The 24,808-nt window shown below is 42.7% G+C and overlaps 1 protein-coding gene across 1 annotated transcript in view; it reads left to right on the top strand.

Moving 5' to 3' along the window:
* LOC116977987 overlaps nt 1-24,808 on the top strand; it is a 121,862-nt gene that overhangs the window by 164 nt on the left and 96,890 nt on the right. Inside the window, exons 2-3 of the mRNA XM_033028939.1 lie at nt 30-103; nt 7,756-7,867. Coding sequence (XP_032884830.1) covers nt 30-103; nt 7,756-7,867 — 186 coding nt within the window. The remainder of the gene's footprint in view (nt 1-29; nt 104-7,755; nt 7,868-24,808) is intronic.

Genomic DNA, 24,808 nt, shown 5'->3' with positions numbered 1-24,808 from the left:
GTTAATTCGCCCTGTTCTGTTGATTACAGCGAGGAAAGTGGAGCTTCCGAAGAGTCGCCGGAATAGTGAAAACTATCTGCGGGATGAACCTGGTGTTAAAGAGGTAAGATGGTGACATTACTGTTGTAGACACGAAGGACTGGAGATGCTAGAATCTTGATCAAAACACCAAGTGCTGCAGGGACTCAGCGAACCAGGCAGCATCTGGGGAGGGAGATGTGTAGGAAGGAACTGCAGATGCTGGTTTACACCGAAAATAGACACAATGCGGGAGTAACTCAGCGGGACAGGCAGCATCTCTGGAGAGAAGGAATAGGCGACGTTTCGGGTCGAGACCCTTCTTCAAACTCAACAAATGGACAGGCATCAAAACACAAAGTGCTAGAGGAACTCAGCAGGAAGTAAGGCAGATACATTACTGTTGTAGACACAAGAAACTGCAAATGCTGGAATATTGATTAAAACACAAGGTGCTGCAGGGACACAGCGAGTCAGGGAACATCTGGGGAGGGAAATGGACCGGCATCGGAACACCGTGTGGGACAGACAGTCTAAACCAAGCCTTTTCTGCCATGCTTGTCAGTAACAGCAGCAAACGATGCAAACTGCAGGCGCTGATCATTAGCGAAAACAGCAGGACCTAGTGCTTGTAAAGCATCTGTTGTGTAGCGCATCAGAAACAGTGGATAACGCCCAGAATGAAACCTACACCAGCACAGTCACTGAGATAGTGTGTAGGCATTGCCGCAGGCTGCTCTGCAAGTAAAAGGCGAGAATGCTGCTTTGGAAGAAAACAGCATGCGAATAAGCCGTTCATATATGAGTGTACCAGGATCTGGTAACGGGGGGTATAAAATAGATTTTTAATAAAAACACGGTTGGTATATCCTTTTTTTGCGGAGTTTTGTGTTATAATAGAGCGCTTGTTTTTCCTTTTTTTTTTCTTCTTTTCTTTCTAGGGTCTTATTTCCTTTCTTTACTTCTTTCTCTAATTTCTTCCCTAAGAGGCTCTCTTCTCCCAACACTTTCCTGCACCTTCACGATTCTTGCTCACTTTCCTTACTTCTTTTATTTCTATCTTTTTTAAAGCTCAAAAAACGAAGTGGTACAACATAATGTAATAAGATATATCTGATGTGTATTCATGTAATTTACTGTACTGCTAATAAAAAAAATATATAAAATAAAAAAAAATAAAAAATAAAAATATATATGAGTGTACATCCTGCAAATCGGTTGGGGCAGCATTTGCTCATTGGCAGACACTCGCCTTGAGTTGGAAAAATGGATCCCGAAGCTGGAGCGTAGAAATTGACTACTGTTGTGTATTTGGTGCTTGGAACGGACTTTAAATAAGGCTCAGACACGGGAGTAAACTAAAGTGCCTGTCCCACTTACATGTCCTTGGCACGCAAATTACGCGACCTCGTCGTAGCGTTGAGGCGCACGGGCATCATGTGGCCGCGCGGGGCCGGTCCCACTGAGAAGCGCGGAGGGGAGGGGTATGGAGTTGTGCGCGGTATCGCGCGGAGCTCCGGGATTTTGTACCGAACAAAATCTTTGCACGCCACCGGTCCTTCTGCAGTTGTACAGAGCCCTAGTGAGACCACATCTGGAGTATTGTGTGCAGTTTTGGTCCCCTAATTTGAGGAAGGACTTTCTTGCTATTGAGGGAGTGCAGCGTAGGTTTACAAGGTTAATTCCCGGGATGGCTGGACTGTCAAATACTGAAAGAATGGAGCGGCTGGGCTTGTACACTCTGGAGTTTAGAAGGATGAGAGGGTATCTTATTGAAACATATAAAATTGTTAAGTGTTTGGACACGCTAGAGGCAGGAAACATGTTCCCGATGTTGGGGGAGTCCAGAACCAGGGGCCACAGTTTAAGAATAAGGGGTAAGCCATTTAGAATGGAGACAAGGAAACACTTTTTCACACAGAGAGTTGTGAGTCTGTGGAATTCTCTGCCTCAGAGGGCGGTGGAGGCCGGTTCTCTGGATACTTTCAAGAGAGAGCTAGATAGGGCTCTTAAAGATAGCGGAGTCAGGGGATATGGGGAGGGCAGGAATTGGGGATGATCAGCCATGATCACATTGAATAGCGGTGCTGGCTCGAAGTGCCCAATGGCCTACTCCTGCACCTATTGTCTATTGTCTATTATCATAATGAATGGCAGTGCTTGTTTGAAGGACCGAATGGCCTACTCCTGCATCTATTTTCTATGTTTCCATGTTTAAGTATGGTAAAACTCTGTTAATTTGGCTTGGTCAGAACTTCGGTAGCGAAGGACAGATTTTCTGGACTGAAAGTTATTTCTATTCATTCTATTAGATTCTATTAATCTATTGAAGAACAAATGTGCCAGGAGATTGCAGACAGCTGCAGGTCAAATAAGGTTGTTGTTGTAGTAGGGGATTTTAACTTTCCCAATATAGACTGGGAAAATCATAGCGTGAAGGGTTTAGATGGGGTGCAATTCCTCAAAAGTGTTCAGGAGAGTTTCCTTAAGCAGTATGTGGAGGCTCCCACACGTGAGAGGGCAACGCTGGAACTGGTATTGGGAAATTGGGAAGGGCAAGTTAATGAAGTGTGTGTGGAGGAGCTTTTTGGGACCGGTGACCACAGTTCGATTAGGTTTAAGATAGTTATGGATAGGGATGGAGAGGGGCCATGTGTTAAAATGCTCAACTGGGGTAAGGCCAAATTTGAGAGTATGAGAGAAGGTCTCACTCAAGTTGGCTGGGGCAGGTTATTTGAGGGGAAAGGATCATCGGCCAAGTGGGATGTTTTTAAAAATGTACTGAAGAAAGCTCAGGATGTGTACGTCCCCATTAGAGTGAAGGACAAATCAGGCAAACGTAAGGAAGCTTGGCTGACGAGACAAATTGAGACGTTAGTCAAAAACAAGAAGGATGTGTGGAACAGATATAGGCTGCTGGGATCAAGTGCATCCCTGGAGGAGTTTCAGGAACTAAGGAGTAAACTCATTCCTGCAAGATGCCGGGTGGCGCCAGCAAGCCTGTCTGTCCTTTCTTCTGTTTTTGCTATTTTAAATATGTGTTAAAGAGTATGTTTTAGTGTTCCTTGGTTTGTTTCATGTGGGGGAAACTTTTTTCAATCTCTTATCTCGATCGAGATGCGATTTTTTTCCCCATAATGTATCTCAGTCACCACTGCGGCCTAACATCGTGGAGTGTCACATCCTTTCCTGGAGACCGACCCGGCGCTTCAACCGCGGGCGCGGCGCGGACTTACCATTGTGGAGCTTGAGATCCTTTTTGCCGGGGATCGACTGTGGGGAGCTCCAACCGTGGGCCTGTGGACTTTAACATCGTGGAGACCGCGGTCCCTGGTTAGAGACCGATTCGGGGGGTCCAAGCCTCAGAGATCTTCAACCGTCCCGATGCGAGAGTTTCGATCACCCCGTCGCAAGGACTTTGGATCCCCGGCTGCGGGAACCTTGATGGCCCCGACTGCAGATGGTTCGACAGCCCCGACCACGGGAGAATATAGAGGGAGAAGATTGGACTATATCCTTCCATCACAGTGAGGAATGTGGGGAGCCACAGTAGTGGATGTTTATGTTAACTTTTATTTTAAGTGGTTGGGTGTCTTGTTGCTTTTCACTTAGTATGACTGTATGGTAACTCAAATTTCACTGTACCTTAATTGGTACATGTGACAATAAACTGACCATGAAACCTTGAACTAAAAAAGGAAATCAGGGCAAAAAGAGGCCAGGAGATAGCTTTGGCGGGTAGCATTAAGGACAATCCCAAAAGATCTTATAAATACATATATTGTGGGAAAAGGGTAACTAGAGAGAGAGTGGGACTTTTCAGGAATCAAAGCGGTCACTTCTGTGTGGAGCTACAGGAGATGGGCAAAGTCCTAAATAAGTATTTCTCCTCTGTATTTAACGAGGAGAAAGACAGTACGACGGAGGTAATTGAAGCAGTCACTGAAAGTGTCTTGAGAGCAGTCAGGGTTACCGTCGAAGAAGTACTGAGGGTACTGTCATGCTTGAAGATAGACAAATCTCCAGGGCCTGATCAGATACTATATCCGAGAACATTGCGGGAAACTAGAGAGGAAATTGCGGGGGACCTGGTTGAAATTTACGAGTAATCCTTAAATACAGGAGAGGTGCCGGAAGATTGGAGGGTGGCAAATGTTGTGTCTCTTTTCAAGAAGGGCAACCGGGAAAGTGCTGGGAACTATAGGACGGTGAGCTTAACATCTGTAGTTGGAAAGTTACTAGAGAGTATTCTGAGGGATAGGATATACAGGCATTTGGACGGACACGGGATGATTAGAGATAGCCAGCAGGGTTTTGTACGTAGGAGGTTGTGTTTCACAAATCTGATAGATTTTTTTGAAAATGTGACAAAAAGGTTGATGAGGGCAGAGCTATAGATACGATACGATACAATTTATTTGTCATTTGGACCCCTTGAGGTCCAAACGAAATGACGTTTCTGCAGCCATACATTACAAACAAATAGACCCAAGACACAACATAATTTACATAAACATCCATCACATTGCTGTGATGGAAGGCCAAAAAACTTATCTCTCCACTGCACTCTCCCCCCCGATGTCAGAGTCAAAGTCAAAGCCCCCGGCGGGCGATGGCGAATTGTCCCGCGGCCATTAAAGCCACGCCGGGTGATGCAAGGTCGCACACCGGGTTCTTGATGTTAGAGTCCCCGGCGTGCGCTCGCAGAGTCCCGCGGCCATTCCAAGCCGCGCGGGGCGATGATGTAAGGCCCCGCTCCAGGAGCTCTTCAACCCCGCAACTCGGGCGGGAGAAGTCGCCGTTGCGGGAGCCCTGAAAAGCGGTCTCCCTCCAGGGACCCGCGGGCTCCCGGTGCCGCCGTCCGCCAGACCCGCAGTTGCAGGCTCCGGAGGTCGGGCCGCAGCAGCGCTCCACCACCGCTCCACCCGCTCTGGACTCGGCCAGCTCCGCGACGGTGAGGTGAATAGTCGGCACCAGAGCGCCCAGTCTTCCTGTTGGAGGCCGCTCCTCGTTGCAGCCCCAACGACAACAGAGACCCGACAAAGAAAAGGTCGGGTCTCCCGTGCAGGGAGAGATTTAAAAGTTACCCCTCCCTCCCACCCCACCCCCACCCCACCCCCACCCCCCCACACACATACCCCAACAAAAAAATAACAAAACTACATAAAAACAGACATAAAATAATAAAAACGCAGACGGACTGCAGAGGCCGCTGCTGACGAGATGTTGTATACATGGATTTCAGTAAGGCATTTGACAATCTTCCGCATGGTAGGCTGCCCTGGAAGGTTAGAGCGCATGGGATCCAAGGAGAGATAGCTGAGTGGATAGCAAATTGGCTCCATGGAAGAAGCAGAGGGTGATTTTGGAAGGTTGTTTCTCGGACTGGAGGCCTGTGACTAGTGATGTGCCTCAGGGTTCGGTGCTGGGCCCGTTACTGTTTGTCATCTACATCAATGATTTCGATGAGAATATACAGGGGAAGATTTGCAAGTTTGCTGATGATACAAAAGTGAGTGGTTTTGCAGATTGTGAAGATGGTTGTAAAAGATTGCAGCAGGATCTGGATTGAATGGCCAGGTGGGCGGAGGAATGGTTGATGGAATTTAATACAGAAAATTGTGAGGTGTTGCATTTTGAGACGTCGAACAAGGACAGGACCTACATAGTAAATGGTAATAATAATAATAATAAATTTTATTTATGGGTGCCTTTCAAGAGTCTCAAGGACACCTTACAAAAATTGAGCATGTAGAGGAAAAACATGTAAGGGAAATGAAATAAACAGTAGAGACATGACTAGTACACAAAGTAAAGACAGAATTCAATACAAAACACAGTATGAGGCAATTAATGCACAGATGAAAAGGGACGGGGACGTGGGGCTAAGGATAGGCAGAGGTGAAGAGATGGGTCTTGAGGCGGGACTGGAAGATGGTGAGGGACACGGAATTGCGGATCAGTTGGGGGAGGGAGTTCCAGAGCCTGGGAGCTGCCCTGGAGAAGGCTCTGTCCCCAAAACTGCGGAGGTTGGACTTGTGGATGGAGAGGAGACCGGCTGATGTGGATCTGAGGGGCCGTGAGGGTTGGTAGGGGGAGAGGAGGTCAATGAGATATGGGGGGGCCAGATGGTGGAGGGCTTTGTAGGTGAGGATCAGGATTTTGTAGGTGATCCGGTGGGAGATGGGAAGCCAGTGAAGTTGTTTGAGGACTGGAGTGATGTGATGGTAGGCCTCTGGGTAGTGTTGTAGAGCAGAGGGATCTAGGAGTACAGGTGTATGGTTCCTTGAAGGTCGAGTCACAGGTAGATAAGGCGGTCAAAAGGGCTTTTGGCACTTTGGCCTTCATCGGTCAGAGTATTGAGTATAGAAGTTGGGAGGTCATGTGGTATCAGGTATATGAACAGAGTCTCTTGCCCAGAGTAGCCCAATCGAGGACCAGAGGACATAGGTTCAAGGTGAAGGGGAAAAGATTTAATAGGAATCCGAGGGGTAACTTTTTCACACAAAGGGTGGTGGGTGTATGGAACAAGCTGCCAGAGGAGGTAGTCGAGGCTGGATCTATCCCATCATTTAAGAAACAGTTAGACAGGTACATGGATATGACAGGTTTGGAAGGATATGAACCAAGCGCAGGCAAGTGGGACTAGTGTAGCTGTGACATTGTTGGCCGGTGTGGGCGAGTTGGGCCGAAGGGCTTGTTTCCACACTGTATCACTCTATGACTATGTCTCTAATTCTTCAACATACTTTTAATTCACTTTTTTAGATGTTGTGCAGTATTATGATGAATGTTTCCAGTAAACCAGGGAAGTTGAGAAGAAGCGTGGGAACCTGACACAGATGAGTAGAAAAGGGATGCAAGATCCTCCTCCAATAAGTTGAAAGGAAACGTGGGAACCTGGACTCTGCGGAGTGGAAGGGAGGATGAGAATTGGATCATGAAAACCAGGTCCCCAAGCAGTAGAAAAGGGGAGTGGGAAGTGGGGTCCCAAGGAGAAAATAAACTGGGTGTGGTAAACATAATTTGGTATACCATAATCTGTTTAGCGATATGGATTTCCAAATAGTTGGCATAGCAGATTATTAGACTTTTACTGTGAGATATTTCTATTAATCTTCTTCCAAAATTACAGTACAGCATTTACAGTGGAATTTCAACATGCATCATGCAAAATAATTTCCTGTCTTGTAGACCATTTTGAGGCTGAGAATATAATTCTTTACATTGAACAATTTGACATCCCAGTAAAGGCAATCTCTGATCATACTAGATAAAATATAGTGTTCTCTTTAAGAAAAATATTTTTGTTGCGATCAGTCTTATGTAGCTATTTAGTATACATTTGTCTAAACTAGTAATGTATGCTGATGCCATTAATATTATAAGCTTTGCAGATATACTTTGGCCACACTCCTAAATATCTCCACAAGCAGAGCTGATTGGAGAACTTGTAAATGACAAAGCTGCTGAGCATGGTAAATGCATCTCAAGTATTATTTTTAACTCTCCGATGACTTGGAGGCAAAAGGATTTCCATTTTTGTTTTGACCTTATGCACTGCAACAATAAACATTGATGTGAGACCAGCAAATCTATAAAGATGTTAGTGATGGGCATTATTGCTGTAATGGTGGCCATAGTAGCTGCGATACGCACTTCAAATTAAACTTTGCATGAACATTTAGAAACAGTACATCTCTGCTTGTTCCATTGAACTATTGGTTTGTTTTGCAGATACTTACATAAAGACAAGGTGATACGATGGGTAGCTCATCATCGGACAAGAAAATCAGACATTGACAAGGAATTACTTTTCAACATCCACAACTTTACAAAAACCAAAAATGTTAGTGGTAACCTGCACACCTCTAGATACTATTGTAATTAATCTTTGCAATGACTTCTGACTAGTTTCTAACCTCTATTCTTAAAAATATTTATGTCATAAATGCCTCCTCTCTGTGTCCTAATTGAACCATCCTGTTTGCCTGTCACCCCTAAGCTGTCTGAGCTACATTGACCCATTAAGCAGCAAATTATTTCAAGACTTCAGTCCGAAGAAGGGTCCTGACTTGAAACATCACCTGTCCATGTTCTCCGAAGATGCTGCTGATCCGTTAAGTTACTCCAGCACGTTGTTTTCTTTTGTGTAAACCAGCATCTGCAGTTCCGTTTTTCTACTCAATACTTCAAGATTCCCACCCTTTAGTTCTACAATCTATAAAATTCAACAGCCTTTTAACCTTCTGAGGATGATGATGATGAATATGATTTTTTATTTTTTTAAATATTTTATTTTATTAGAAGTAAGTACAATCATATGGCACCAAAGTGCCTAATATATATTTTCATAATACATTTTATGTACAGCTTCTTATTTTTTTTGTTATAATAAAGAAAGATGAGAATAAGAAAAAGAAATTAGATAGTAAAGGATAGAAAGGCGTGAGATATATAGTGTGTGAAGAAAAAGAGAAAAGACGAATGAGTGAAGAAAGTTGAGGAAAAGAAAATAGAAAAAAGAGAATAAGACATTTAAAAAAAAAAAAAAAAAAAAGGGTGAGGAGATCATTGTTTATAATCTTGACCATCCCTCGTCCAGTCCTGAAACAGTTAGTTTTTACAATTATGTTGCACCATATGATTCCAAAAAGACGACAAATGGAGACCAACTCGTTATGAATTGGTCTGATTTATCCATTATGAGGAATCGCATTTCTTCAAGATGTGCGGTGTTCAACATACTTGCAATCCACATTTTAAGCGTTGGTATTGATGTATTTTTCCAAAATTTAATTATTAATTTTTTTGCTATTATTAAACCGTAGTTAAAAAATAAATGTTGAGATGTGTTCAATTTATTCCCATCTTCCATTACTCCAAATATAATCATTTCAGTATTAGGTTCCATTCTTATCTTGAATAATTTTGTAAATATTTCGAAAATATCACTCCAAAATCTATAAAGGTTTATACAGGAAACAAAGGAGTGTGTTATAGTTGCATTTTGGGATAGACATTTATCACAAATGGGGGATATATTTGGATAACATTTGTTCAATCTTGTTTTTGAATAATATAATCTATGTAAAATTTTTAATTGAATTAGATTATGTCTTACATTAATCAAACATTTGTGAATATATATCAAGTACTTTTCCCATGTAACCTTCGTAATTTGTATCATTAGTTCCCGTTCCCACTCTTCTCTAAGTACCTCTGTCGATGGTAGGTCTAGTATTTAGAATACTATTATATAAATATGATATTAATTTTTGTGAGTCAGCTTCAATATTCATTGCTTCTTCCAATAATTCAGGAGTTATTTTTTGATATCCTTGTATATATTTTTTCATGAAATCGCAAATCTGAAGATATTTAAAATATTGGTTGTTTTTCAGTTTAAATTTTAATTGTAATTGTTAGAATGATAGTAGGTTTCCCATTTCGTACATATCCCCGATCCTTCTAATTCCGAGACTTTCTGTTACGACTCCCGAATGCAAGTACTTCAGAGCCGCGTAACACAAGTCAAAAACCAGGTTCAGGTTCAAAAACAGTTTTAATTATTCATTGGAACACAAAACCCAAACCTGATTTAAACAACCCAGTCAGGGATATGGATAAACCGACAAACAATTTAACAATGCTTCAGCCAGCCACGCAATGGGCCGTCGAACCGGAGATTCCAAAACCTGCCCAAAGAGATACAACCCTGAAACCAAAATACACGAAAACTCTAAGGTCAGCCCTTATCCGTCCCAATTCAATATCTGTTAACAAGGAATGGTGAAAATACACAAAGTTCTATGCCATGTGGTCAGGCTTCCTCGGCCACACCAGCAGTCTGCTCATCAGTCAGGGTCGACGAAGAAGAGAGAGAATCCTGGGAAGCTCTGGTATTTATATTTCAGATGAGTCACCCGTCACCTGACGCAGCTTGGCCAATCGGGTACAGGAGCCTTTAACCCCTCGATTCCAGACTCACAGCCACGAGGCCTGTACTTGGGATAGAAACAGAGAAATAAGTTTCTGAAAATGAACTAAAAAACACCACCAAATTTCAGCAACTATTCAGTAGCACAGACATCACTGGCGCGACAATGCATCAGCCAATACATCATCCTTGCCACGGATATGCCAGTCAAATGAGACAACTGCAAGGGAAGCGTCTCCAAAGCCTCAGAGTTACTCAGCTTTCCCTGCGTTACTGCCACAGACAACCGTGCCTCCCCCACATCACCACCCATGTCAGGGGGCAGCACCACTGCAACCAAAACAGGCTTAGAAGGACATAGCTCCGACCCATCAACCTCCACAGGCTCCTGCTCATGGTACTGTTTCATCATGTTGACATGACAGAGCTGAGTCTTACGCCTCCGATCAGAGGTACCAATAACGTAATCCCTCTCACCAACTTTCTTAACCACCTGATAGGGACCGCTATACCGAGCCTGCAGACTGGAACCAGGAATAGGCAACAACACCAGGACCTTGTCACCTGGAGAAAAATTCCTACTAGAAGCCTTCCTGTCGAACCAGTCCTTCATCCTAGACTGAGCAGAGGCAAGATTACCCATTGCCAGTTCGCATGCCCTCCTCAGTCTAGAGCGAAAAGTACAGACGTGGTCTAAAATACTACGTTTTGTATCCTCCTGCAACCATTTCTCCTTCAGGACCCTCAACGGACCACGTACAGTATGCGCGAACACCAGGTCAGCAGGACTGAACCCTAAAGACTCCTGCACGACCTCATGCACCGCAAACATAACTAGATGAACTCCCTCATCCCAGTCTTTTTCAAACTCCAGGCAGTAAGTCCTCAACATAGATTTCAAAGTCTGGTGAAACCTCTCGAGAGCTCCCTGGCTCTCAGATTCAGATTCAGATTCAGATTCAGATTCAATTTTAATTGTCATTGTCAGTGTACAGTACAGAGACAACGAAATGCATTTAGCATCTCCCTGGAAGAGCGACATAGCAAATGATTTAAATAAATAATAATAAGTGATAATAAGTGTCCGGGGGGTGGGGGGGTGATTGGCAGTCACCGAGGTACGTTGTTGAGTAGAGTGACAGCCGCCGGGAAGAAGCTGTTCCTGGACCTGCTGGTTCGGCAACGGAGAGACCTGTAGCGCCTCCCGGATGGTAGGAGGGTAAACAGTCCATGGTTGGGGTGAGAGCAGTCCTTGGCGATGCTGAGCGCCCTCCGCAGATAACGCTTGCTTTGGACAGACTCAATGGAGGGGAGCGAGGAACCGGTGATGCGTTGGGCAATTTTCACCACCCTCTGCAATGCCTTCCGGTCGGAGACAGAGCAGTTGCCATACCATACTGTGATGCAGTTGGTAAGGATGCTCTCGATGGTGCAGCGGTAGAAGTTCACCAGGATCTGAGGAGACAGATGGACCTTCTTCAGTCTCCTCAGGAAGAATGAACTAAAAAACACCACCAAATTTCAGCAACTATTCAGTAGCACAGACATCACTGGCGCGACAATGCATCAGCCAATACATCATCCTTGCCACGGATATGCCAGTCAAATGAGACAACCGCAAGGGAAGCGTCTCCAAAGCCTCAGAGTTACTCAGCTTTCCCTGCGTTACTGCCACAGACAACCGTGCCTCCCCCACATCACCACCCATGTCAGGGGGCAGCACCACTGCAGCCAAAACAGGCTTAGAAGGACATAGCTCCGACCCATCAACCTCCACAGGCTCCTGCTCATGGTACTGTTTCATCATGTTGACATGACAGAGCTGAGTCTTACGCCTCCGATCAGAGGTACCAATAACGTAATCCCTCTCACCAACTTTCTTAACCACCTGATAGGGACCGCTATACCGAGCCTGCAGACTGGAACCAGGAATAGGCAACAACACCAGGACCTTGTCACCTGGAGAAAAATTCCTACTAGAAGCCTTCCTGTCGAACCAGTCCTTCATCCTAGACTGAGCAGAGGCAAGATTACCCATTGCCAGTTCGCATGCCCTCCTCAGTCTAGAGCGAAAAGTACAGACGTGGTCTAAAATACTACGTTTTGTATCCTCCTGCAACCATTTCTCCTTCAGGACCCTCAACGGACCACGTACAGTATGCGCGAACACCAGGTCAGCAGGACTGAACCCTAAAGACTCCTGCACGACCTCATGCACCGCAAACATAACTAGATGAACTCCCTCATCCCAGTCTTTTTCAAACTCCAGGCAGTAAGTCCTCAACATAGATTTCAAAGTCTGGTGAAACCTCTCGAGAGCTCCCTGGCTCTCAGATTCAGATTCAGATTCAGATTCAGATTCAATTTTAATTGTCATTGTCAGTGTACAGTACAGAGACAACGAAATGCATTTAGCATCTCCCTGGAAGAGCGACATAGCAAATGATTTAAATAAATAATAATAAGTGATAATAAGTGTCCGGGGGGTGGGGGGGTGATTGGCAGTCACCGAGGTACGTTGTTGAGTAGAGTGACAGCCGCCGGGAAGAAGCTGTTCCTGGACCTGCTGGTTCGGCAACGGAGAGACCTGTAGCGCCTCCCGGATGGTAGGAGGGTAAACAGTCCATGGTTGGGGTGAGAGCAGTCCTTGGCGATGCTGAGCGCCCTCCGCAGATAACGCTTGCTTTGGACAGACTCAATGGAGGGGAGCGAGGAACCGGTGATGCGTTGGGCAATTTTCACCACCCTCTGCAATGCCTTCCGGTCGGAGACAGAGCAGTTGCCATACCATACTGTGATGCAGTTGGTAAGGATGCTCTCGATGGTGCAGCGGTAGAAGTTCACCAGGATCTGAGGAGACAGATGGACCTTCTTCAGTCTCCTCAGGAAGAATGAACTAAAAAACACCACCAAATTTCAGCAACTATTCAGTAGCACAGACATCACTGGCGCGACAATGCATCAGCCAATACATCATCCTTGCCACGGATATGCCAGTCAAATGAGACAACCGCAAGGGAAGCGTCTCCAAAGCCTCAGAGTTACTCAGCTTTCCCTGCGTTACTGCCACAGACAACCGTGCCTCCCCCACATCACCACCCATGTCAGGGGGCAGCACCACTGCAGCCAAAACAGGCTTAGAAGGACATAGCTCCGACCCATCAACCTCCACAGGCTCCTGCTCATGGTACTGTTTCATCATGTTGACATGACAGAGCTGAGTCTTACGCCTCCGATCAGAGGTACCAATAACGTAATCCCTCTCACCAACTTTCTTAACCACCTGATAGGGACCGCTATACCGAGCCTGCAGACTGGAACCAGGAATAGGCAACAACACCAGGACCTTGTCACCTGGAGAAAAATTCCTACTAGAAGCCTTCCTGTCGAACCAGTCCTTCATCCTAGACTGAGCAGAGGCAAGATTACCCATTGCCAGTTCGCATGCCCTCCTCAGTCTAGAGCGAAAAGTACAGACGTGGTCTAAAATACTACGTTTTGTATCCTCCTGCAACCATTTCTCCTTCAGGACCCTCAACGGACCACGTACAGTATGCTCTCAGGATGATACGCACTGGAGTAACAATGCTTAATATCTAACAACTTCATTACCTGACTAAAAACCTTCGACATGAAGTTGGTACCTTGGTCACTTTGCACAACCTTGGGCAAACCGAACAACGAAAAAAACTTAGTGAGAGACTTAACAATTGCAGGGGCAGTAATTCTACGCAAAGGGACCACCTCCGGAAAGCGGGTAGTCGCACACATAATTGTTAATAAAAACTTGTTGCCCACCCTTGTCCGAGGTAGAGGGCCCACACAATCAACTAGAATCCGCTCAAACGGCTCACCGACCACAGGGATTGGATATAAAGGCGCAGGAACAATCGATTGGTTCGGCTTTCCTGCCACCTGGCAAATGTGACAACACCTGCAGTGCTGTTTCACGTCCTTTTTCAACCCTGGCCAAAAAAAATTCCGTAAGATGCGGTCATACGTCTTATTGACCCCCAAATGTCCACCCAGAGGACCATCATGAGCCAAACAGAGTATCTCGTCCCTATACCGACGAGGCATCACAATCTGATCAACCACGCTCCAATCATCATGCCCAGATATATCCAAGGGAGACCACTTTCGCATCAGTAAGCCATCCCTTAGAAAACACCCCTTTGCTGTGGAATCCATATCCCCCTCAGGCACTGCGCAGTCGCACAGATCAGATAAACCTGGATCACTCTTTTGCTCCTCAACCAGCCGGTCACGTGACAGTGACACCGGCACATTTCCAGACACTATCCCATCTTGAGATGGAGAAACACCCTTCACAACACAGGATCTATCATCCTGATCCCCAAAAATGCTCTCACTCAGGTCCACCACATCCTCAAACTTCGCCTGGCTCTTAGCCATAGCCCTCGTGACAGCACAAGCTGCGAAGACCTTTGGATGCTGCATAGCCAATCTATGAGGACTCTGCACCATCGGAACAGCCGTCACCTCAGGAGTGACTAAAACTCTACCTCCTGCCAAGTCATTCCCCAAAATCACAGAAACTCCCCCAACGGGAAAACACGGCCGTAACCCAACAGTTACCCGGCCTGAAACCAACTCGGACTCGAGACGCATGGTATGCAAAGGCACTACCATGTCATCCATCCCGAATCCTACCACTGGGACACTTGACGCAACCGATGATTCCCCAGAAAACGGCAGTACACCATCCAATATAAAGGACTGAGTAGCACCAGTATCACGCAAGATGGATACTGGAACTCTATCACCCCCATCCTCTAGAGAAACAAAACCATTCATGATGAACGCAGAATAATTCCTACACTCATCAGACTCAGGCACCTCAGGTACGACAGGTGCCTTCTGTGCACCCACCAAAGCCACAGGCTTTGCATTTTTCTGCTTCAGAACGGGACACGACTTTAACATGTGCCCCCTCCTTCTACAATAGTAGCACACAGGACCTTCATTAGTCCTCACATTTCCGTCAACCTTATCAGCTCGGACCTCCCCCTGTATCAACGTGCTGCCACTTGCAGGCACAGAAACAGCTTTGACACTGCCACCGGCGACACCACCACGATCAACCGGCCGTGCACCAAAACTATAGGATCGCCCAACAAAATCAGATTTATGAGTCAATACATACTCATCTGCCAACACCGTAGCCTTAGACACCTCGTTCACCTTCTGCTCATTAAGGTAAGTAGTAACCCTCTCAGGGAGACAGTTCTTAAAGTCTTCCATAATCATCAAGGCCCGCAGTAGCTCAAAATCCTTCACTCCTTGAGAAGCGCACCACCTGTCAAAAAGTGCCTCCTTCTCCCTAGCAAACTCCACATAAGTCTGACTATCAAACTTCCTAAAGCGCCGGAACTTCTGCCGGTACGCCTCTGGAACTAATTCATAAGCCCTTAATACTGTAGACTTCACACACTCATAGTCCAGACTGCTTTCAACAGATAAAGACGAGTACACCTCCCGTGCTTTACCCACAAGGACACACTGCAATAGCAAGGTCCACACGTCCCTAGGCCACTTCAAGGACAAAGCCACCCGTTCAAACACTGTGAAATACTTGTCCACATCCTCCTCACGAAATGGGGGAACCAGGCGGATGTTCTTGCTCATATCAAACTCCCGTTCCCTAGAAGAAACCCGGGAATTATCTATTTCTTTTTCCCGTAGCTGAAATTCAGCCCTTTTGGTTTCCTCCTCAAGCTCAAGCCGTTTCATTTCAAGAACATGCATGAGCTCTTTCTCTTTTAACAAAGAGGCAATTCTCTGTGACTCAAGCTCCATCTCCTTCAGTTTAATGACGGCCTCCATGTTCTGAACTGGCTGAACAGAAGGTGGGGGACTGTCTGCACCACCAGGCAAAACTCCAGCCTCCACCAACGCAGCCCACAACTCCGATTTAATGGAGTGTTTCTTTGAATGCTTGTCAATAGGCACGGCATAGTTCTCAGCCAGCAAAATCAAATGCTCTTTCGTACATCTATCAAACAACTCCCGACTAGGAGCCTCAACAAATTCTTTCACCTTAAATTCCATTTCTAATGTAGCCCCAAACCACCAGTTAAAACTTGGGCACTAATGCTACCACAAACAGGGAAGAAAAAATTCCCTCACAACACACAGACTTCCTCAGTCCAGAAGCCTACCAAAAAAACCCCCTAAAAACGTCTAGGGTCCTCAAAACTTAGGACGAGCCCCCATTTTGTTACGACTCCCGAATGCAAGTACTTCAGAGCCACGTAACACAAGTCAAAAACCAGGTTCAGGTTCAAAAAACAGTTTTAATTATTCATTGGAACACAAAACTCAAACCTGATTTAAACAACCCAGTCAGGTATATGGATAAACCGACAAACAATTTAACAATGCTCCAGCCAGCCACGCCATGGGCCGTCGAACCGGAGATTCCAAAACCTGCCCAAAGAGATACAACCCTGAAACCAAAATACACGAAAACTCTAAGGTCAGCCCTTATCCGTCCCAATTCAATATCTGTTAACAAGGAATGGTGAAAATACACAAAGTTCTATGCCATGTGGTCAGGCTTCCTCGGCCACACCAGCAGTCTGCTCATCAGTCAGGGTCGACGAAGAAAAGAGGAGAATCCTGGGAAGCTCTGGTATTTATACTTCAGATGAGTCACCCGTCACCTGACGCAGCTTGGCCAATCGGGTACAGGAGCCTTTAACCCCTCGATTCCAGACTCACAGCCACGAGGCCTGTGCTTGGGAGAGAAACAGAGAGGTAAGTACATAGCATTCACCAGGAGGGGGAAGCGCCTAACACTTTCCCATTGGTTATATGTTTTATCAATAAGAGATGGTTTAAATAAAGGGTTATTCGCTATTGGCATTAACAATGATAAATTTCTTAATTTTAAAGATAATTTTATTTGTTTCCAAATTCTTATTGTACCATATATAATTGGGTTCTTCTTATATATTGTGTTATTCAGTTTTTTCGGGGAGAAGAGGATCGTTCCTATATTACAAGGATGACAATCCTCTTTCTCCATTTTTATCCATTCTGTCTGTTGGGTAGAACTATCCAGCCAATAAATTATATTCTTAATATGCACTGCCCAGTAATAATACATAAAATTTGGAAGTGAAAGTCCCCCGACCTCTTTTGGTTTACATAAGTGTTTTTTTGTAATTCTATGTGATCTATAGTCCCAAATAAAATTAGTAATATTAGAGTCTAATTTAAAAAATATATATTTTGGTATATATACTGGTATAGACTGAAATAGGTATAGTAATTGTGGTAGGAAGATCATTTTTATTGCATTTATTCTGCCTAATAATGATAAAGGAAGTGTTTTCCAAAATTTAATCAGCGTATTAAGTTTATTTAATAAAGGTATAAAATTAGCGTTGAATAATGCTTTATATTTTCTAGTAATCTGAATACCCAAGTATTTAAAATTTTCTGTTGCGATTTTAAAGGGGAACTTCAGTAAGTGTGTAGGTTCTTGAGGTTTTAATGTCATGATTTTACTTTTATCCCAGTTTATTCTATATCCAGAAAAAGACCCGAATTCCTCTATTAAATTTAATAAATTTGGTATGCTCGTTTGTGACTTTGTAATATATAAAAGTATATCGTCTGCATATAATGAAATTTTATTCTTTGTGTCCCTAGTATTATAGCCCTGAATATTCGGATGAATTCTTATACTTTCAGCCAGAGGTTCTATCATAAGGGCAAATAGCAGGGGTGATAACGCACATCCCTGCCTATTACCCCTTGATAGTTGAAATTTTTGAGATAACATGTTGTTAGTTAAAATTCTTGCCATCGGTTTATCATACAATAATTTTACCCATGTTATAAAATTCTCTCCCATATTAAATTTTTGCAGTACTTTATATAAGTATTGCCACTCTACCTGATCAAATGCTTTCTCTGCGTCCAAAGAAATAATTGATATATCTTCTTCCTCTACTTTATGTGAGTACATTATATTAAACAGGCGTCTCAAATTATTAAATGAGTATCTTTTGGGTATAAACCCCGTTTGATCAGGGTTTATCAATTTACTAATATATTTGCTTAATCTTCTTGCTAAAGTCTTTGCTAAGATTTTCTGGTCTGTATTTAAAAGTGATATAGCTCTGTATGAGCCCGGATCTTCTAAATATTTATCTTTTTTTGGAATAAGCGTAATAGTTGATTCTGTTAGTGTTTCAGGTAGTTTGCTTTCTTTAAAAGCATGGGAGTATAAATTAAATAAATAAGGGGTCGTTATCTCATGGAATTTTTTTATAAAATTCATTACTAAAACCATCTGGTTTTTCAGTGTCTTACCATTTTTCAACGATTTTATTGTTTCACCTATTTCTTTGATTGTAATTTGAGCTCCAAGTTCCTCTTGTTCCGAAAGGTCCAGTTTTGGAAGATTACAGTTATCTAAATTTTTTTTAATTTTACTATCTTCTATTTTAATTTTAGATATGTATAAATTTGGTAAAATTGAGCAAATCTATTATTAATATCTTTAGGTAGTATTAGTAATTCACCTTTCTCTGATTTAATTTTAGTTATAGTATTTTCCTTTTCTTGTTTTTTCAATTGGCGAGCTAAAACCTTATGTGGTTTGTCACCAAACTCAAAATGTTCCTGTTTTGTAATTTGGAATAGTCTTATTACTCTTGCCGATAAAATTCGATTAAGTTTAAATTTCAGTAATATTATCTTATTGTGTTTATCTGTCGTGGAATCTTTAGCATTATCTAACTCTAACTGTCTGATTTCTTGTTCTAACAACATTTGTTCTGTCTTATTCTTTTTATTTTGAGAACTTTGATATGAAATTATAATTCCTCTAATAAATGCCTTAAAGTTTCCCATAATAAAGAAGGCGAGGTACCTGGTGTATCATTTGTATCAAAAAAAAGTTTCATTTGTTGTTTTAAATATTGATAGCCTTGTAAGTCATTTAAAATATGTGTATTAAACCTCCAAAAAGATTTTTTACCGGGCATTCCCTCAAATTTTACTGAAATGTCAACAGAGAGTGATCTGAGATACTACTAATTTGGTATGTTGGATTGATTGTATATGGCATTAATTTCATATTCACTAAAAAATAATCAATTCTTGAATACGTTTTATGTACCGAAGAGTAAAACGAGTATTCCCTTCCAACTGGATTAGCAGATCTCCATACATCTATTATATTAGTATTTTTTATATATATATTTAGAAGTTCACTAGTCTTAGATTTTAAATTACTCCTCCTTTGTTTTGCTGATTTATCTAGATATGAATCTAAAACACAGTTGAAGTCCCCCCCTATTATCACATTTTGGTAATTAAACTCTGATATTATATCTATAATTTTATCAAAAAATTGAGGGTTCTCAAAATTCGGAGCGTAAATATTTATCATAGTTAGTGGAGTTGCATAAATTTCTCCCGAAACTATAATATACCTTCCCTCTTTATCTGATATAGTGTTCTTTAATTTAAAAGGTATACCTTTTTGAATAAGAATGGCCGTACCTCTAGATTTAGAAGTAAATGAGGAGTAAGTAGTATGTTTGGCCTATCCACTTCGCCTTTAATCTCATTTGTGTTTGTTGTTTCATGTGCGTTTCCTGCAAAACATTATGTCGCTTTTCAAAGATTTTAGTTGAGCAAAAATGTTACCCCTCTTAATTGGTTTGTTATCTCATGGCACCCCTTATATTCCAACTACAGAATGTAATTCCTCCATTCTTTATTTGTCTATCGTCTTGCATTGTAAATCAAGATAGTATTCCTGAATCATATGGTGCAACCAAATACCTCAGAATTCTGGGAGTTGGGTGGCCATCCCAAGTTATTAGATTTATATTGCATCTCCTTCTTATAAAGTGCCTTAAAAAAAGAAAGAAAAAATGTGATATACAATTAATTACAAAAAAAATAAACAAATAAAAATCTTGATTGTGCTTAAAAAAAAAAGTGCAATTAAGGTATCTAAGAAAAGATACCTTAAAGACGAATGGCCATCGATGATGGCAAAAAAATTATAGACTTCCGTTGATGTTGTTATACATTGAGCTCCTCCCCCTTGGTAGAGCCTCATAAAAAGTTACAGACCATTTCATATTTTGTCTTTTCTTATATGAATTTATCAAACCAGCACCAGTGAAAGCCGAAAGAAATCAGGAAAAGACATAAGAAGTAAAAAACCAAATATAAAACACAACATATACACGATTATATAAGTATATATGTCTTTCCAATTTATCTAATCTTAATCTAATCTAAACTTTACCATATATATCCACCCAGGATTCTTACATAATATCCCATTCTTTAACTACCATACAAGCAGGTACCAACACCATACAAGCAGGTACCAAGGGGTTAACTACCATACAAGCAGGTACCAAGGGTTAAACTTTGAGCTTTTCGTTCAAGGTGAAATATTGCCAGCGCTCTCAAAACACATTCCAGAGAGATAAGCTTTGTAATTGTCTGGAAAGCTCCGCCATTTTAACCAGTTCAAAACTCTCTCATAAGAATTAAAAAGTTCAATCTTCTTCCTTGTTGACAGCTTCCCCGATGTTTCTTTACGATATCCTCTGCATACTTAAAAGCTTTTCCGGGTTCTGTAAAATGAGCGTTCAGTGCCGTTATAAGACACCTTCATTCTCCCAGGATAAAACGACCCCATATCTAACTCCGGGGACATCCTTCAGAGTGTGTCTTGCCGGTGTGAACAATTTCATTTTCCGGATGACCTCAGGTGGGTAATCACGGAAAATTCGAATATTATCCCCACGGTATGTCAGCTTCTTCCCATGGGTAATCTTTCTCAATATAAATTCCACCTAAGAGATATCACGGAATTTCACAATTATCTGTCTTGAATAATTTGTTCCTCTTGCAACACGCCCAACTCGATGAGCGACGTCTATTCTTGGTTCTTCCGACAGTTCAAAGACATCTTTGAATAAATCAGTAACGAAAGTACATGCTTGAGATTCATGTCCCTCTCGTCCTTCTTCCACTCCAAGAATAACCATATAACAACAACCATATAACAATTACAGCACGGAAACAGGCCATCTCGGCCCTACAAGTCCGCGCCGAACAATTTTTTTTCCCTTAGTCCCACCTGCCTGCACTCATACCATAACCCTCCATTCCCTTCTCATCCATATGCCTATCCAATTTATTCTTAAATGATACCAACGAACCTGCCGCCACCACTTCCACTGGAAGCTCATTCCACACCGCTACCACTCTCTGAGTAAAGAAGTTCCCCCTCATGTTACCCCTAAACTTCTGTCCCTTAATCCTCAGATTTTGTCTTTGAGATCTTGCCTCTAAGTCCAGACATTTGTCAGTCATTCAGTTTTTCCTCTTCAGTTTTCTGTGATTTTTTCAAACTCCTTATTTCCGTGACCATCTCTTTTATCTCATTCTCCATCTCTTCCATTATTTCATCCAGTTTTCCAATATCATCCTTCACATCTTTAAATTTCTTGTTATAGTCATTTTCGATTCTAACACACTCTGACTTTAGTTTTTTTTAAATCAAATTCCTTATATTGCTTCTTCAGTTCTTTTAACTCACTGCAAGTATTATCAATTTTTTGAGAAATTCTCTCCATATTAGTCTCCATTCTCTGCTTATTACTCTCCATATGAGACTCCATACTCTGCATCTTTTCCAGTGTAATATTGATTGTAGCAGTCATATCTAAAAGCATTTGCTTTACCTCCTTCTCCTTCTTGTCTCCTTTTGTAGCCATTTCAAGCAGAGACCATTGGCTATAAGATTCTTCTTCTTCTGAGCCTTCTTCTGTCGTTTGCAGAGTATCCAATACTTTCTCGAGCTGAAGACTAATAGTGTTTTTCTTAGGTTAAGCTTTTTTCTTTGCTCATTTAAAACTCCCGATTTTTACCGTTAAGCTCCCCGATTTTCACGTCACCTTTTGATGATGTCACCTTGACACGACACCAAGCAGAGTTTAAAAAAAAATCGGTACTGACTTTAAAACGGCTTTTTTGCGATTTTTGCGGGAGAGGAGCTCAATGCCGCGCCATAGTACTCCATGGCGCCACCGGAAGTCGATGATGAATATGATGATGATGATGAAATGCTATTGTCACTTGTACCTAGGTCCAGTGAAATTCTTTATTTTTGCATACAATGTACACAAAAGAGTTGTATCTACATATAAATATCCTTGCTTGCCTTGTTATAGTTCTGTTCCTACCCCTTGTAAGACATTGCTTAAATTTTTCCTTTTTTATCATCTGGTCATGGCTCAGTGTGCCTAGTTTTGTTTAACCATAATCCGATGAAATATAGTGGATTGTTTAATTATGCAGTCCTTGTATATGAGCCTTTTATGATACAAGCAGAGAATTCATAGAGGCTTCAAAGAAACGTGTACAATCTATATATTACTAAAACGCTTATCTTGTTTGTTTGTATGCGTGCATGTGTGTGTGACCCCAAAGCCCTGCCAAAACGGTACACAATAGCGCTACAATTTTGGCCCACCTTACTCACCATTGTCCTGGGATGGAAATGAAACAAGTTTCGTTCAGATTGATGTTATATTTTACAAGTTATTTTAAACTTTACAAAAAACACTTTTCAAACCACTTTTCCACTTGCCCTGCCCGTCAGTCACATTCGACATCACAATGACGTCACAATGGGATCCCAAATAATATTTACATAAAAAAAATGTTTTAATCAAATTCTTCTGTTTTCATTAACAGCTAACATTGTGTTTAGGTTATTTTAAAGGAAAAACGCGATTTGCATTGAGAATTTCATTAAAAAACATTGTGATTTCCATTGTGGGGGATGTGATAGGGGGGAGGTGAGGTGAGGAGTGGGTGAGCAGGGGGATAGAGGAAGATGAGGGGTAGGGAGGGGAGAGGGAGGGGAAAGTGGGGGAGGAGGGAGAGTGGGGGAGGAGGGGGCAATGAGGGAGGTAGGGAGTGGGGGTTAGAGGTTAGAGGAGGGTAGTGGGGGAGGTGAGTAGGGAGTGTGGGGGAGTCGGATAGGGGAGGTGAGGAGTGAGGGTGCAGGGAGATAGAGGTAGAGAAGGAGGGTAGGGAGGGGAGAGGGGTTATGGAGGGAGGGAGGAAGTGACTGACGGTAGGGGAAAGGAGAGGGCGGGAGAGGTGAGAGAGGGAGTGGGGAGGGGAGGAGGAGAGGGGAAAGAAGAGAGAGGGTGAAGAGGAGGGGAGGGAGTGTTGGGGATGAGGAGGAATGGAGGAGGATAGGGGTAAGAAGAGGGATGGCGAGGCACAGTTGGGGAGGGTTGCCGTGACACGCGTCACAACAGGGATCTTGAGTGTCACAAAAGGAACCCCTCAGCTGCGCCTGTACCGTTGGGGGCTATGGGCCAGTGGTGGAATATTGCCTTTGGGGATGGGGCCCAATGAGTCTGTACCTGGTCTAGTGGGAATTCATATCAAAATGAGATAGTTTTGTCTTGCAAGCAACAATGCAAAATATCCCACAGATGCTTTATTGCAACAGAATTAAAGCTGGTGTTTTCCAGGATACTGGATTTGGGCAGGCATTTTAATTCTATATTAGTTGTATCCTGATATAATTTTAATCTTCTGCTCAATTGATTGTAAAATTGGTAGATGGCTAAGAGTATTAGGTTTCCTTCCCTTAAGTGTCTCAAGTTATCCTGCAAATGGAAAATATATTTTTATAGGACCATGCAAAACCACTGATCCCACAAGGATTACTTGGGTTGCTGACATCTGGAGTTTCTCCCCCCACCCCACCATTTTTGACTCATTACATCTTTGGGGCACTTATCCTCCCACACTCCCACCTCCCATGGCAGCTTGAATGAGTGCCAGGCAGTTGCAACGAGAAATACTTACACTCAATCTTAGTTTTAGTTTATTGTCATGTGTACCGAGGTACAGTGAAAAGCTTTTGTTGCATGCTCAACAGTCAGAGGAAAGACAATCCATGATTACAATCGAGCCATAAACAATCTTCACAGGTTACCAGGTAGCAACATGCATTAGATGGGTGGATGATCAAAGTAACCTGGAGTAATGGCATAGTTAGAGGTGAGGCTTCCAGGCGTGTCTGGGTTTAAAATGCAGGACATTAGGCCATACCACAGCAGCGTGAGGTTGGCATTACTCAAAATAAACTTGAAGCTGTACATAATGATCAGAGAGAACAATTAGTTCACTAATGTGTTTTAGTTATTTAGGTTTAGTTTAGTTTAGAGATGCAGCGCAGAAACAGGCCCTTTGACCCAACGAGTTCTCACCGACCAGCAATCTCCGCACATTAACACCACCCTACACACCCTAGGGACAATTTTACATTTATTACAAGCCAATTAACCTACAAACCTGCAAATCTTTGGAGTGTGGGAAGAATCCGAAGATCTCGGAGAAACCCCACGCAGGCCACGTGGAGAACATACAAACTCCGTACAGAAAAGCACCCCTAGTCAGGATCGAATCCAGGTCTCTGGCACTGTAAGACAGTAGCTCTATCACTATGCTGGCATGTTTTAGGAAAGGAAACTTGCTATCCATTGCCTTTAAAGTACTTGTATATTTTATATCCACTTCAATGGATTGAATTCATTCCATCCAACTCTGGTCTCAATCAACAGAATGATTGCTGATACTGATTTCCAACTCCTGCACAAGGAAAGGCCAAAGTGTTTATTTTCCCATTTGTTCTTTAATTGAGACTTTGCTGAAATCAGAATACATTCCCAAAAGTAAAATTAGGACATGAGAAAACCCAATTGAAAGTACAATGGAGCCGTAAAAAGAAATGCAATAAATTGTTTTGGA

This window comes from Amblyraja radiata, chromosome 1 (assembly GCF_010909765.2).
Source record: "Amblyraja radiata isolate CabotCenter1 chromosome 1, sAmbRad1.1.pri, whole genome shotgun sequence".
Lineage (NCBI taxonomy): Eukaryota > Metazoa > Chordata > Chondrichthyes > Rajiformes > Rajidae > Amblyraja > Amblyraja radiata.
Note: the sequence above shows the minus strand (reverse complement) of the source record. Positions and strands in the feature narration are given on the sequence as shown.